At 47.1% G+C, this 15,664-nt stretch overlaps 1 protein-coding gene across 1 annotated transcript in view; it reads left to right on the top strand.

Annotated features, from left to right (window-relative positions):
• ATRN (attractin) overlaps nucleotides 1-15,272 on the top strand; it is a 136,406-nt gene extending 121,134 nt beyond the window's left edge. Inside the window, exons 27-28 of the mRNA XM_066572920.1 lie at nucleotides 10,293-10,407; nucleotides 13,817-15,272. Of these exons, the coding sequence (XP_066429017.1) occupies nucleotides 10,293-10,407; nucleotides 13,817-13,941 (240 nt within the window). The 3' untranslated portion in view covers nucleotides 13,942-15,272. The remainder of the gene's footprint in view (nucleotides 1-10,292; nucleotides 10,408-13,816) is intronic.
• Nucleotides 15,273-15,664: the final 392 nt, after the last annotated feature.

The raw sequence follows: 15,664 nt of genomic DNA on the forward strand, positions 1-15,664 counted from the left end.
AAATACATGTCACCATTACACACTAAATGGGAAACCACTGGTAACACTGACATGAAGAAGGACTTGGGAGGGGGGGGGGGGGGGGTTAGTTAACTGTAAACTTAACTGGAGCAACCAGTGTCAGGCAGCTGCTGCCAAGGCAAATAGGATCATAGGGCAGTTTGGGGCACCAATACTCAAGAAGGACATATCAGAGCTTGAGCTGGTACAAAGGTGGCAACTAAAGTAATAAACGGAATGGACTGACTACAATACCCAGAGAGGTTATCAAAATTGGCTATTTAATTAAGAAAAAAAATGGATGAGGGGCGGACTGATAACTATGTATAAATATATAATTGGACAATACAGAGAGCTCTCCCATCATAAAACTACTAACGACCACTTGACCGTGAGTATGTATGTATGTATGCATGTGCATGCTTCTCATGCTCCGCCCCTGGTGACATCATCGAAGGTCCTACAACATATATCAAGCACAGCCTGACCAATAGAACAACACAGTTGGGCTCTTGGAAGGGGAGGACAAAAATAACAAAATGAGAATTACAACTAAGTCGTTATTATCTCAGACACAACTCGGTGGTCCTGAGAGGAGACACCGACCTACCACAGAGATCCAGTGGTCTGAAGGACCTGCGGTGATGTCACTGCTGTGGGAGGAGCCATTGTGCAGTTTGGTAGAAAGTACTGTATACACCGACAGTCACCAGCACCTGTGATGATGTCACTGTTATGTCATCACCTGTGTGGGTGAAGTCAGGGATCACATGACCAGGTGGGAATCACTGTATCCAGGAGTCTGCTGAACTGGTGATGTCTGGAAATTGGCATGAGTGTGGATGTAACACAGCTGTGTGTAGGAATCAGGATGCTTGTAGTAGAGCTGTGTGTGTAATGTGTGGGAATCAGGATGGATGTAGTAGAGTTGTGTGTGTAATGTGTGGGAATCAGGATGCTTGTAGTAGAGCTGTGTGTGTGTAATGTGTGGGAATCAGGATGCTTGTAGTAGAGCTGTGTGTGTGTAATGTGTGGGAATCAGGATGCTTGTAGTAGAGCTGTGTGTGTGTAATGTGTGGGAATCAGGATGTTTGTAGTAGAGCTGTGTGTGTGTAATGTGTGGGAATCAGGATGCTTGTAGTAGAGCTGTGTGTGTGTAATGTGTGGGAATCAGGATGCTTGTAGTAGAGCTGTGTGTGTGTAATGTGTGGGAATCAGGATGCTTGTAGTAGAGGTGTGTGTAATGTATGGGAATCAGGATGCTTGTAGTAGAGGTGTGTGTAATGTATGGGAATCAGGATGCTTGTAGTAGAGGTGTGTGTAATGTGTGGGAATCAGGATGCTTGTAGTAGAGGTGTGTGTGTGTAATGTGTGGGAATCAGGATGCTTGTAGTAGAGGTGTGTGTGTGTAATGTGTGGGAATCAGGATGCTTGTAGTAGAGGTGTGTGTGTGTAATGTGTGGGAATCAGGATGCTTGTAGTAGAGCTGTGTGTGTGTAATGTGTGGGAATCAGGATGCTTGTAGTAGAGCTGTGTGTGTGTAATGTGTGGGAATCAGGATGCTTGTAGTAGAGCTGTGTGTGTGTAATGTGTGGGAATCAGGATGCTTGTAGTAGAGCTGTGTGTGTGTAATGTGTGGGAATCAGGATGCTTGTAGTAGAGCTGTGTGTGTGTAATGTGTGGGAATCAGGATGCTTGTAGTAGAGCTGTGTGTGTGTAATGTGTGGGAATCAGGATGCTTGTAGTAGAGCTGTGTGTGTGTAATGTGTGGGAATCAGGATGCTTGTAGTAGAGCTGTGTGTGTGTAATGTGTGGGAATCAGGATGCTTGTAGTAGAGCTGTGTGTGTGTAATGTGTGGGAATCAGGATGCTTGTAGTAGAGCTGTGTGTGTGTAATGTGTGGGAATCAGGATGCTTGTAGTAGAGCTGTGTGTGTGTAATGTGTGGGAATCAGGATGCTTGTAGTAGAGCTGTGTGTGTGTGTAATGTGTGGGAATCAGGATGCTTGTAGTAGAGCTGTGTGTGTGTGTAATGTGTGGGAATCAGGATGCTTGTAGTAGAGCTGTGTGTGTGTAATGTGTGGGAATCAGGATGCTTGTAGTAGAGCTGTGTGTGTGTAATGTGTGGGAATCAGGATGCTTGTAGTAGAGCTGTGTGTGTGTAATGTGTGGGAATCAGGATGCTTGTAGTAGAGCTGTGTGTGTGTAATGTGTGGGAATCAGGATGCTTGTAGTAGAGCTGTGTGTGTGTAATGTGTGGGAATCAGGATGCTTGTAGTAGAGCTGTGTGTGTGTAATGTGTGGGAATCAGGATGCTTGTAGTAGAGCTGTGTGTGTGTAATGTGTGGGAATCAGGATGCTTGTAGTAGAGCTGTGTGTGTGTAATGTGTGGGAATCAGGATGCTTGTAGTAGAGCTGTGTGTGTGTAATGTGTGGGAATCAGGATGCTTGTAGTAGAGGTGTGTGTGTGTAATGTGTGGGAATCAGGATGCTTGTAGTAGAGGTGTGTGTGTGTAATGTGTGGGAATCAGGATGCTTGTAGTAGAGGTGTGTGTGTGTAATGTGTGGGAATCAGGATGCTTGTAGTAGAGGTGTGTGTGTGTAATGTGTGGGAATCAGGATGCTTGTAGTAGAGGTGTGTGTGTGTAATGTGTGGGAATCAGGATGCTTGTAGTAGAGCTGTGTGTGTGTGTAATGTGTGGGAATCAGGATGCTTGTAGTAGAGCTGTGTGTGTGTGTAATGTGTGGGAATCAGGATGCTTGTAGTAGAGCTGTGTGTGTGTGTAATGTGTGGGAATCAGGATGCTTGTAGTAGAGCTGTGTGTGTGTAATGTGTGGGAATCAGGATGCTTGTAGTAGAGCTGTGTGTGTGTAATGTGTGGGAATCAGGATGCTTGTAGTAGAGCTGTGTGTGTGTAATGTGTGGGAATCAGGATGCTTGTAGTAGAGCTGTGTGTGTGTAATGTGTGGGAATCAGGATGCTTGTAGTAGAGCTGTGTGTGTGTAATGTGTGGGAATCAGGATGCTTGTAGTAGAGCTGTGTGTGTGTAATGTGTGGGAATCAGGATGCTTGTAGTAGAGCTGTGTGTGTGTAATGTGTGGGAATCAGGATGCTTGTAGTAGAGCTGTGTGTGTGTAATGTGTGGGAATCAGGATGCTTGTAGTAGAGCTGTGTGTGTGTAATGTGTGGGAATCAGGATGCTTGTAGTAGAGCTGTGTGTGTGTAATGTGTGGGAATCAGGATGCTTGTAGTAGAGCTGTGTGTGTGTAATGTGTGGGAATCAGGATGCTTGTAGTAGAGCTGTGTGTGTGTAATGTGTGGGAATCAGGATGCTTGTAGTAGAGCTGTGTGTGTGTAATGTGTGGGAATCAGGATGCTTGTAGTAGAGCTGTGTGTGTGTAATGTGTGGGAATCAGGATGCTTGTAGTAGAGCTGTGTGTGTGTAATGTGTGGGAATCAGGATGCTTGTAGTAGAGCTGTGTGTGTGTAATGTGTGGGAATCAGGATGCTTGTAGTAGAGCTGTGTGTGTGTAATGTGTGGGAATCAGGATGCTTGTAGTAGAGCTGTGTGTGTGTAATGTGTGGGAATCAGGATGCTTGTAGTAGAGCTGTGTGTGTGTAATGTGTGGGAATCAGGATGCTTGTAGTAGAGCTGTGTGTGTGTAATGTGTGGGAATCAGGATGCTTGTAGTAGAGCTGTGTGTGTGTAATGTGTGGGAATCAGGATGCTTGTAGTAGAGCTGTGTGTGTGTAATGTGTGGGAATCAGGATGCTTGTAGTAGAGCTGTGTGTGTGTAATGTGTGGGAATCAGGATGCTTGTAGTAGAGCTGTGTGTGTGTAATGTGTGGGAATCAGGATGCTTGTAGTAGAGCTGTGTGTGTGTAATGTGTGGGAATCAGGATGCTTGTAGTAGAGCTGTGTGTGTGTAATGTGTGGGAATCAGGATGCTTGTAGTAGAGCTGTGTGTGTGTAATGTGTGGGAATCAGGATGCTTGTAGTAGAGCTGTGTGTGTGTAATGTGTGGGAATCAGGATGCTTGTAGTAGAGCGGTGTGTGTGTAATGTGTGGGAATCAGGATGCTTGTAGTAGAGCGGTGTGTGTGTAATGTGTGGGAATCAGGATGCTTGTAGTAGAGCGGTGTGTGTGTAATGTGTGGGAATCTTAATGCATGTAGTACAGCTGTGTGGCACCACTAGAAACACTGCTACTATAATTTCCTAATAATTTCTAGTCTATTTATACCCAGGACTGTAACAAGGTGGCGCCCTCTACATCTAGAGGAAAGAAGGTTTTTACACAACATAGAAGGGGGTTCTTTACTGTAAGAGCAGTGAGACTATATAACTCTCTGGCTGAGGACGTGGTTATGACAAATTTGCTAAGAGTTGCAGAGGAGTCTGGACGCCTTTCTTGAATGATACAATATTACATGTTATGTCACGGATTACTTCAGAAGGGTCGGTGATCCGGGATTATTCCGGTTGCCAGATTGGAGTTGGGAAATATTTTTTTTCCCTTAAATGACCAAAATTGGCTTCTACCTGTTTGCCTTTCTTTGAATCAACATTGGGGGTAACAGGCTGAACTGGGTGGGCATGTATATTTTTTCAGCCTATAATACTGTCTTCTCTTCCACCACCTGTCACTCATCCTCTTAGGCCGCCTGCACACGGGCGCCTGCATAGGAGTGCATTACAATACTCACTCCTATGCAGACGGCCGCGGTTTGGCCGCGCGAAATCTCGCGCAGCAAACAAACCGCGGCATGTCCTATTTTTGTGCGGGGCTCGCAGAGCCTCGCACAGAAACGTCACTCACCCGGCCGCCGGCTCTGGTCTGCACATGCGTCGGCTGCCGGGCAGCCGGCACATGAAAGAGCCGGGGCCGCCGGGCGCGGGTGAGTACGCGCTGCTCTCTGCAGGCGCTCGGGTCGGGTCTCGCGGCGAGAATTCTCGCCGCCAGATCCGACCCGCTCGTCTGCAGGCAGCCTTATTCCCTTACGAATCTCTGCCCCCTTGCCACTTTCGTTCTGCCCCACTTCCTTGCCTCTGTCTCTGTACCACCTGTTTCTCTCTCCCTCTTAGTTTTTCTTTCTCTGCCCCTTCCCTATTTCTCTCTTGCTCCCCCCCACCTCTATAACTCTACCTCTAGTCCGTCCCCTACTACTTTCTCTCTCCCTCTCCCTCTCCCCCCCCCCCCCCCCACTTACATATTTCACTCCAGTCCCCCCTAACTCTTTCCTGCCCCCACCCCCTTCTGCATACTTCTCTCTCTCTGGCGCCCTCCCTTACCTCTGTGCTGTGGATGGAGCTGCAGCCTTGTTACCTTTATTGAAGGGCACTGTGAGCCGCTCGGGGGGCGCAGCGGTGGCGTCTTCTCGCTGAGGTCTTGGTGTGACTGCATCTCTTAGCAGTTCCCTCTTGACTTAAAGAATGCAGCGTTTCATTACAGCCGAGCGTCCGTGACTGACGGGGAGCAGGAGCGTCTGCAGATATGAGACCGTGAATTACTGTGTACATTATAATTGGCGCCCTTTATTAGCGCACGGCGTGCTCGGACGGACCCCGCAGATCCCCCCCATCCTCCGCCGCTCTTGTAAATCTGCTGACTTCAGTCACTGCAACAACAAAAACAGCTGAAAAAGACAAATGTTCTCCCTTCTACCTTGTTTTCTTTTTTCCTTCCTTTCATATTTGTCATTAAAGCCGCGCCGCTCAATTGTCGACCGCGCGCCCCTAATATTGCCGCTCGCTAGCCGTCTGATTGGCTGATAATCAAATACAGAATTCTGCCCCATCAACAAAACCTGCGCCGGCAAAAACCACTTCTCCGGCATAAAGCAATTTCTGTACAATATATATTCCACACCTACTCGTAGCGGCGCGCCAGCGGACTCGCTGAATGGGGGTTTAAAAACGGTTTTCGTTGCTTTTTCTTACTGCTCCATTCATATTTAAAGGGACACAAACAAACAAACCCGTTCTCCACAATTACAGTGTCCTTCTCTTTCATGAGCCTCGATCCTAATCCACAGGTTAGAGGGGAGGAAAGAAAAGCCGCGTGTCCCCCAGCAGTCGGCCGCGTGTCCCCCAGCAGTCGGCCGCTCGTCCCCCAGCAGTCGGCCGCTCGTCCCCCAGCAGTCGGCCGCTCGTCCCCCAGCAGTCGGCCGCTCGTCCCCCAGCAGTCGGCCGCTCGTCCCCCAGCAGTCGGCCGCTCGTCCCCCAGCAGTCGGCCGCTCGTCCCCCAGCAGTCGGCCGCTCGTCCCCCAGCAGTCGGCCGTGTGTCCCCCCCAGCTGTCAGTCGCTTGTCTCCTGCTCGTTGCTAAAATGCTAGTAACTAGCATTTTAGCAGCGAGCAGCCGGTGAATGGGAAGAAAGCGTCTTCATCTGAAGATGGGGATGGGAGGCAGCCTGCTTCAGCAGAAACCTCCTCAAACTGCAGTAGGAAAGGCAGAAGTGCTTCGCTTTGGACAGTCCTTTTTCCCATATGGGTTCTCTGATGATCACTGGACCCTCGATCAGCTCTAACATGCAGGGAAACTCAAGTAGGAAGTGCTCAGTTCTAGAAATAGCGCCACACCTGGCCATCATCATGCAGCTCAGCTCCAACAAAAGGGTTAAAACTGACTTTATAAAATTAGATCCAAATGAGTTAAAATAACCTGCACTTACCCATCCTCAGCCCCGCACTCCTCCTGGTCAGGTGATCGCTGCCTGCTAATCAGGGGCCGCATTGTCACTGCCCAGTCTCCTGGACGCCATGATGCCAGGAGTTTGGAGCGCTGACCCTGCGTCCTCTGAGTGGCAGCAATCGCCTGACTTCCGCTGGAGGATCAGGGCGCACGCTGCTAGGTCACCAGTGCTGAGGGCGGACGGGCAAGAACCCTTCTATTGTTCTAACTCCTTCAGATCTAGTTTTATAAAGTGAGTTTGTAATGGCTTGTACCAGAAGTGCAAATTATCCCCAACCACTGGATAGGCAGTAACGTGCTGACCCGGGGGGTTCTCACCAGTAAGACCCCCACCGCTCTCCAGAATGGGACCCCCATGTCCCACTCTGCCTGTCACTGCGGTGGTAGTTTCTTTCCCTGCGGTGACATCACTCACGGCAGGTGGATGCGGTAACCTTGCAGTGAGCATGGGAGACACAGGTCTCCTCTAGATCAGCGGGGGTCTCAGCGGTGAGCCCCCCACTGATGAGCAAGTTATTCCTTATCGCATATTGGGCGAAACAACGTGGACTGATATCGCGCCGGTCATAATGCAACGATTTGGTAGAAAATGTCAGCACCTTGCTGAACATATAATCTTCTCACACGTGAAACTCGCATATACATGCAGGCGCGACGCAACTCGTAATCCTCCTAGAAGCGAAGAAAATCCCGCTTCCACATCAGGAAGTAACTTGTATTTTTTTTTCTGTCCGCACATGGACGTTACATCCGTGCCGCATGGACTGCATGTGGATCCCAATCCAGGGGACTGGGGCACGTATCTGGCGCAGGTTTCATGTGTCCTCCATGTTAAAAATTCGCTATGTGAAGGGTATGCCCACATGGGACTGAAAAATCACCTGCATGCCCGCCTGTAGGGTTTCTTTGCCCGCTGCATCCCGACTTACACTTTGTTTTATGGACTTTCAAATTAAAAAAAAAAGTTTGTTTCTGTTCTCCGTTAATTCCGTTCTGTCCCTTTAATAGGCGAGCGCTGACAAATAGCGGAACATCTGTGCCTTAAGTGGCGCTGCGGCCGCCCCCAACTTGTAAATCTATACGATGGGAAGATTGAGTGTCTAATAAAGTAATCAGGGCAGCGACGCTCTCCGCTGCCATCACCGCCATGTTGTAAAAACGCCGGATTGTGATCTGCCGCTATTGAAAATAAAGCCAGCAAACCCTCTCCGACCGGCCGCTGCAGTTTATGCTTCCGTCGGGTCATAAAACACTAATTTGCATGACGCCGGGTGTTAATTCATTAATAGAATGATGCCGGTGTAATAGAGGCCATAAATACCGCCGCGCTGATTTATCCGCCTGACATTTGCTTTTCCATTAAGCCTTTAAATCCTATAATGGCGCCTGTTGGTTCCTGCCATACAACAGTGTCGCAATTTACTCACTATTAATTACTGCGGGCTGGGGGCTCGCCGGAGACAATAGCGCAGTCTACACCCAGCGGAAGAGCCAACAATTTATGACTTGTGTTGATTAGGGGGATGAACGGGATTATCTGCTGCCGGCACAAAGGAAAATCTGTTACATTGTGTCCGCGTGGAGTCGCGCGCCGTGTCCTGGATGCAGAACGCACGCGGCTTCGGGGGTTTCACATTAGGAGCCGTTTCAGTTCCATCGTGGGACAAGAGAACACAGAGGAAACATTTCTGTTTTGCAGCCCATGGAAATGTATTAAAACCGAAGCCCTTCAGTCCAGTTCTGTAGGTTGTCTCCACCCGTTCTTCACTCTGGACCTGAAGCGCCGACTGACGCACTTTTGCTTCCAGTTACAAAAACGGAATGTAGACCCGTTTTTATTGCGTTGTACTCGGCGTTAGATGGATGAAACCGGAAAGCAATCTACTTCTCATTTCCAGTTTTGTTTTCTTAGCATGCACACCATGCAAGTTTTTTTTTTTTTTTTGCTTCCTTTGGTACACCAATTACAATGTGGCTCAGTGGTTAGCACTGTTGCCTTGCAGTGCTGGGGTCCTAGGCTCAAGTCTCATCAAAGACAAAATCTGCATGGACTGTGGAAACTAATCCATGCAGATGTTGTCCTTGGTAAGATTTGAAGCTATAACTCCAGCACTGCAAAGCAACAGTGCTAACCACTGAGCCACCATGCTTCATTTTCCTCATTCTCCTCCTCCTTCGGGGTAGGAGAAGAAAATGTGAAGTCTCCTCCTTCCCATTCTCCTCCTTAGGAGGAGGAGAAAGAAAGAAAAGCTAGTTGGCTCAGTAGTTAGGTGCAAATCTGATTAAAGACTACATCTGCATGGAGTTTGCGTGTTAGCCTTGTGTTTCTGCTTCTTGTCATCGCCCTATTCCAGAGAAGGACAAAGGAAGATCAAGCATGGTGGCTCAGTTGTTAGCACTGCTGCCTTGCAGTGCTGGAGTTTTAGGTTTAAATCTGTCCAGGGGGCAACAACAGGTATCTCTTCAATAAATGTGGCTCAGTGGTTAGCAGTGCTGCGGTCCTGGGTTCAAATTTATTGATAGACAATGGCAGCTTAGAAACCTCCCTCCAGCCCTCACTCTTGGTCAGATGTGAACCTACAACTCCAGCACTGCAAGGCAGCAGTGCTAACCACTGAGCCACCATACCTTGACAGTGGGGTTCTAGGCTCACCTCTGACTATGAACGCATGGAGGTGGTATGTTCCTAGTAGCTTTGCTACAATTGTATCCAGTCTAGAGCTGTGGCCTTCAGATGGATACATTTTACCTGCACTGATACATTGCAACAAACTATCATGACGGGAGAGCGCTGCGCTGCTGATGTGTTAGGGGCGTCCAGGATGGGAGATGATTGGTTTGTGACTGCTGATCACATCTCATGGATGCTCTTCACAACCAAACCCGCCACACTGCAGCAGCTCTCCTGTATTACACCCGCCGCACCCCACCGGCACGCGGTCGGTGACTGTGGAGCGCGCTCGAACCCCCTGAACGAAGTCGGCGTATTTTTAGGTAGTTTTTATTTGCACCATTTTTGGGTAAATAATGTATCCTCAAATTTGTAACGATTTTTTTGGAGGGAAAACCTCAATTCTGCCATTTTTATTTATTTTTTACAGCGTTCTTCATACAGCACAAATCCCATAATACAGGTTTTTCCCTGCGGTCGGTGCGATTACAGCCGGACCAAAATTGTATTTTTATTTTTTATGTTTTTCCACTTTTGCACAATAAAAACCCTTTTTTGGGTGTTTTTTTTTCTTTTGCTGCTTTCGAAGTCGCTTATTTTTTAAATTTTTCCATGGACGGAGCTCTGAGGGTTCGCTTTTTGCAGGATGAGCTGCAGGTTTTTTGTTCGGCACCATCTTGGGGTGCATCCAGCTTTGTGTGCACCTTAATTGTTATTTTGGGGGGTACAATGTATTTTGGCTCACTTTAAGGGGTTTTGCTGTCAGGACAAGAAGTGTGTAGAATGTATTGGCCGATATTCATGTAACCCGTCGGCTCCCTCTACTGCTGGGTCCTGTAATAACATGTTTCTGGTTCTGTTGGTGAAGACAAGTCCCCCACCCCTCAAATACTGACTGTTTCCAACTGTTTTTCCTTTTTCCCCATCAGACTGTTCCGAAGCCGATCGCCTTGGAGCCATGTTGTGGTAACAAAGCAGCGGTCCTTTCAATATTTGTGCGGCTTCCACGTGGTTTAGGGGGCATCCCGCCTCCAGGACAATCTGGTAAGTCAGGAGTACGGGAGCGCTAGTCAGTAACCTGCAGGTTCTCTAGGTCAGCGGGAATGAACGCAGTGACTCCACCAGCAGAATAGTGAGTGCAGCTCTGGGGTATAATACAGGATGTAACTCAGGATCAGTACAGGATAAGTAATGTATGTACACAGTGACTCCACCAGCAGAATGGTGAGTGCAGCTCTGGGGTATAATACAGGATGTAACTCAGGATCAGTACAGGATAAGTAATGTATGTACACAGTGAATCCACCAGCAGAATAGTGAGTGCAGCTCTGTAGTATAATACAGGATGAGTAATGTATGTACACAGTGACTCCACCAGCAGAATAGTGAGTGCAGCTCTGTAGTATAATACAGGATGAGTAATGTATGTACACAGTGACTCCACCAGCAGAATAGTGAGTGCAGCTCTGGGGTATAATACAGGATAAGTAATGTATGTACACAGTGACTCCACCAGCAGAATAGTGAGTGCAGCTCTGGGGTATAATACAGGATAAGTAATGTATGTACACAGTGACTCCATCAGCAGAATGGTGAGTGCAGCTCTGGAGTATAATACTGGATGTAACTCAGTATCAGTACAGGATAAGTAATGTATGTACACAGTTACTCCTCCAGCAGAATAGTGAGTGCAGCTCTGGAGTATAATACAGGATGTAACAGGATCAGTACAGGATAAGTAATGTATGTACACAGTGACTCCACCAGCAGAATAGTGAGTGCAGCTCTGGGATATAATACAGCATGTAACTCAGGATCAGTACAGGATAAGTAATGTATGTACACAGTGACTCCACCAGCAGAATAGTGAGTGCAGCTCTGGGATATAATACAGCATGTAACTCAGGATCAGTACAGGATAAGTAATGTATGTACACAGTGACTCCACCAGCAGAATAGTGAGTGCAGCTCTGGAGTATAACACAGGATGTAACTCAGGATCAGTAATGTATGTACACAGTGACTCCACCAGCGGAACAGTGAGTGCAGCTCTGGGATATAATACAGCATGTAACTCAGGATCAGTACAGGATAAGTAATGTATGTACACAGTGACTCCACCGGCAGAATAGTGAGTGCAGCTCTGGAGTATAATACATGATGTAACTCAGGATCAGTGCAGGATAAGTAATGTATGTACACAGTGACTCCACCAGCAGAATAGTGAGTGCAGCTCTGGAGTATAACACAGGATGTAACTCAGAATCAGTACAGGATAAGTAATGTATGTACACAGTGACTCCACCAGCAGAATAGTGAGTGCAGCTCTGGGATATAATACAGCATGTAACTCAGGATCAGTACAGGATAAGTAATGTATGTACACAGTGACTCCACCGGCAGAATAGTGAGTGCAGCTCTGGAGTATAATACATGATGTAACTCAGGATCAGTACAGGATAAGTAATGTATGTACACAGTGACTCCACCAGCGGAACAGTGAGTGCAGCTCTGGGATATAATACAGCATGTAACTCAGGATCAGTACAGGATAAGTAATGTATGTACACAGTGACTCCACCGGCAGAATAGTGAGTGCAGCTCTGGAGTATAATACATGATGTAACTCAGGATCAGTGCAGGATAAGTAATGTATGTACACAGTGACTCCACCAGCAGAATAGTGAGTGCAGCTCTGGGGTATAATACAGGATGTAACTCAGGATCAGTACAGGATAAGTAATGTATGTACACAGTGACTCCACCAGCAGAATAGAGAGGGCAGCTCTGGAGTATAATACAGGATGTAACAGGATCAGTACAGGATAAGTAATGTATGTACACAGTGACTCCACTAGCAGAATAGTGAGTGCAGCTCTGGAGTATAATACAGGATGTAACTCAGGATAAGTACAGGATAAGTAATGTATGTACACAGTGACTCCACCAGCAGAATAGTGAGTGCAGCTCTGGAGTATAATACTGGATGTAACTCAGGATAAGTACAGGATAAGTAATGTATGTACACAGTGACTCCACTAGCAGAATAGTGAGTGCAGCTCTGGAGTATAATACAGGATGTAACTCAGGATAAGTACAGGATAAGTAATGTATGTACACAGTGACTCCACCAGCAGAATAGTGAGTGCAGCTCTGGAGTATAATACTGGATGTAACTCAGGATAAGTACAGGATAAGTAATGTATGGACACAGTGACACCACCAGCAGAATAGTGAGTGCAGCTCTGGAGTATAATACAGGATGTAACAGGATCAGTACAGGATAAGTAATGTATGGACACAGTGACTCCACCAGCAGAATAGTGAGTGCAGCTCTGGAGTATAATACAGGATGTAACTCAGGATCAGTACAGGATAAGTAATGTATGTACACAGTGACTCCACCGGCAGAATAGTGAGTGCAGCTCTGGAGTATAATACAGGATGTAACTCAGGATCAGTACAGATAAGTAATGTATGTACACAGTGACTCCACCAGCAGAATAGTGAGTGCAGCTCTGGAGTATAATACAGGATGTAACAGGATCAGTACAGGATAAGTAATGTATGTACACAGTGACTCCACCAGCAGAATAGAGAGGGCAGCTCTGGAGTATAATACAGGATGTAACAGGATCAGTACAGGATAAGTAATGTATGTACACAGTGACTCCACTAGCAGAATAGTGAGTGCAGCTCTGGAGTATAATACAGGATGTAACTCAGGATAAGTACAGGATAAGTAATGTATGTACACAGTGACTCCACCAGCAGAATAGTGAGTGCAGCTCTGGAGTATAATACTGGATGTAACTCAGGATAAGTACAGGATAAGTAATGTATGGACACAGTGACACCACCAGCAGAATAGTGAGTGCAGCTCTGGAGTATAATACAGGATGTAACAGGATCAGTACAGGATAAGTAATGTATGGACACAGTGACTCCACCAGCAGAATAGTGAGTGCAGCTCTGGAGTATAATACAGGATGTAACTCAGGATCAGTACAGGATAAGTAATGTATGTACACAGTGACTCCACCGGCAGAATAGTGAGTGCAGCTCTGGAGTATAATACAGGATGTAACTCAGGATCAGTACAGATAAGTAATGTATGTACACAGTGACTCCACCAGCAGAATAGTGAGTGCAGCTCTGGAGTATAATACAGGATGTAACAGGATCAGTACAGGATAAGTAATGTATGTACACAGTGACTCCACCAGCAGACTAGTGAGTGCAGCTCTGGAGTATAATACAGGATGTAACTCAGGATCAGTACAGGATAAGTCATGTATGTACAGTGACTCTAGCAGAATACGGAGTGCAGCTCTGTAGAAAATTAACCCTTCTCAGAACAATTACTACTTGGGATACCCCAGTGCTACTTTGTGCTCTCCTCCACACTAAGGCAGCAGCTTAGAGTCTCATCGCGGTCTTCTCTCCACCGCAGGTCTAGCCGTGGCCAGCGCTCTGGTGGATATCTCACAACAGATGCCGTTAGCGTACAAAGAAAAATCGGGAGCAGTGCGAAACCGGAAGCACCAGCCGCCCGCACAGCCCGGCACTTGCATTTGACGTTGGACCTGACACGGTTTTAGGAGATGTGAACATTGATCTTGCTGGAGGAATTGCAGTCTTACAATGGAGAGACTCGGCAGGGGTTTCCTGGATGCCCACGGGATCTCCTAACCTCTTCCCACATCTGCATGACGGTTCTGTTCACTTTTCCCGGAGGATTTCTTTCTACTGACATTCATGATTCTTTTTTTTTTTTTTATATTTTAATGTTTCATCATGAGAACTGGAAGAAACCGCAGAATAAATCTTAAGTTATTTTCAGTACGGTGAGACTTGATGCAGCCCACGCTCAGGGTCCGGGTCCTCAATTTCTATCCAGTTCTCCTCCATACTTAGATATTTGGTTTTCTGTACCGACCCCGGAGAACAAGCGGTTCCTGATTCCCAGCGACCTTTTTAGAGAGACATTCCCATACAGATGGCAGGAGTATTGATGGCGTGTTTCCGTGGAGCCGCGATGGTGAACACGAATGTGACTGGTCTACCCAGTGGTTCATCAGCAGTCTACGGGCACCTACAAATGCCAATTTCGGTACCAGCAGCACTTGAAGCCATGTCTGAGACGGGCTTATAGATTTTTCTTCTGAGGCACTGAGCGGGTGATGAGACTGGCATGGCTGATTTATGTATACGTTGCCTAATTTAATGAGACCTTTTTACGTGCTGGATTAGAAGACGCGTGGGAGTACTTGAGGACATTACCATGTAGGGTATGTTTGTGAACCCTTCAGATTCTGTACTTGTATCGACTGATAAACTTATAAGCACACGTTCTTCCTGCAGACACTGCTGTGGCGGGGAAAGGGGGAACCCTCCGACGCGGTTCAGCTACCGGATGCCCTTCCTCCGCCCGCTTCACGGTTGAAACTCATTGGTTGGTGGTGATGGAGGCGGAGCTAGTATTCACGGAGAACGTCCTAGTGTTAAAGCCGCACCTTCATTTCACACATGTACGCAGCCTTCCAATAACTGACTTGCTACCAAAAGCAATAGCTTCCCCCCCCCCCCGAGGATATATGTATATCTGTATAGATGGAGACACAAGGGGTGTTCATGACAAGGTGCTAACTTCAATGACACTTTGCTTTCCCTCAAATATATTTATTTTTGTGCTTGTCGGATTCGGTAACGCCAAAGCCGCCCCCTGTCTGTTTTCGGGGGGGTGGCGACGGGTCGGAGGACGGTGACCGCGTTTTGATGCATTTTAAAATAAAAATTCACCTTTTAGGCTGGAAAAGAAAACAAAGCTTCTAAATAACAACATGTCCAAATCCTTTTAAAATGTCACCGTTGTATCGCACGTAGTCATTAAAATTAATTATTTTGTACACGTTTGATTGTCTTTAAGGAAAGAAATGACATGCATGATGGTGAGCGGTCCAGATGGAGGGTGCTTTACTGCACTGCTGCGCTGGGAGGTGGGATACATACATTATACTGGTACAGATGAGATATGAGGAGCTGTTAGACATGGAGGATACACTGTGGTGACAGCTGAAGCCGTTGGAACATCAAACAGCTCTTTGGATCTCAGCTTCCTGTGGGGTTGACTTACCGGGATGAGCGATGGCCAAGACTGCTGCAGTTAAAGTAGTCGCCAGCGTAAAAGGGAACCTGTCACCTGCCTGAAGCACCACGGACTAAGTTAGGGTTCTGTTAGGGCAGGTGACGGAGTCGGTGGTATTTTGTATACCCGCTGCCGCTGAAGTCCGCGCATCGG

Source organism: Eleutherodactylus coqui, chromosome 7 (genome assembly GCF_035609145.1).
Source record: "Eleutherodactylus coqui strain aEleCoq1 chromosome 7, aEleCoq1.hap1, whole genome shotgun sequence".
In the NCBI taxonomy this organism is placed as follows: domain Eukaryota; kingdom Metazoa; phylum Chordata; class Amphibia; order Anura; family Eleutherodactylidae; genus Eleutherodactylus; species Eleutherodactylus coqui.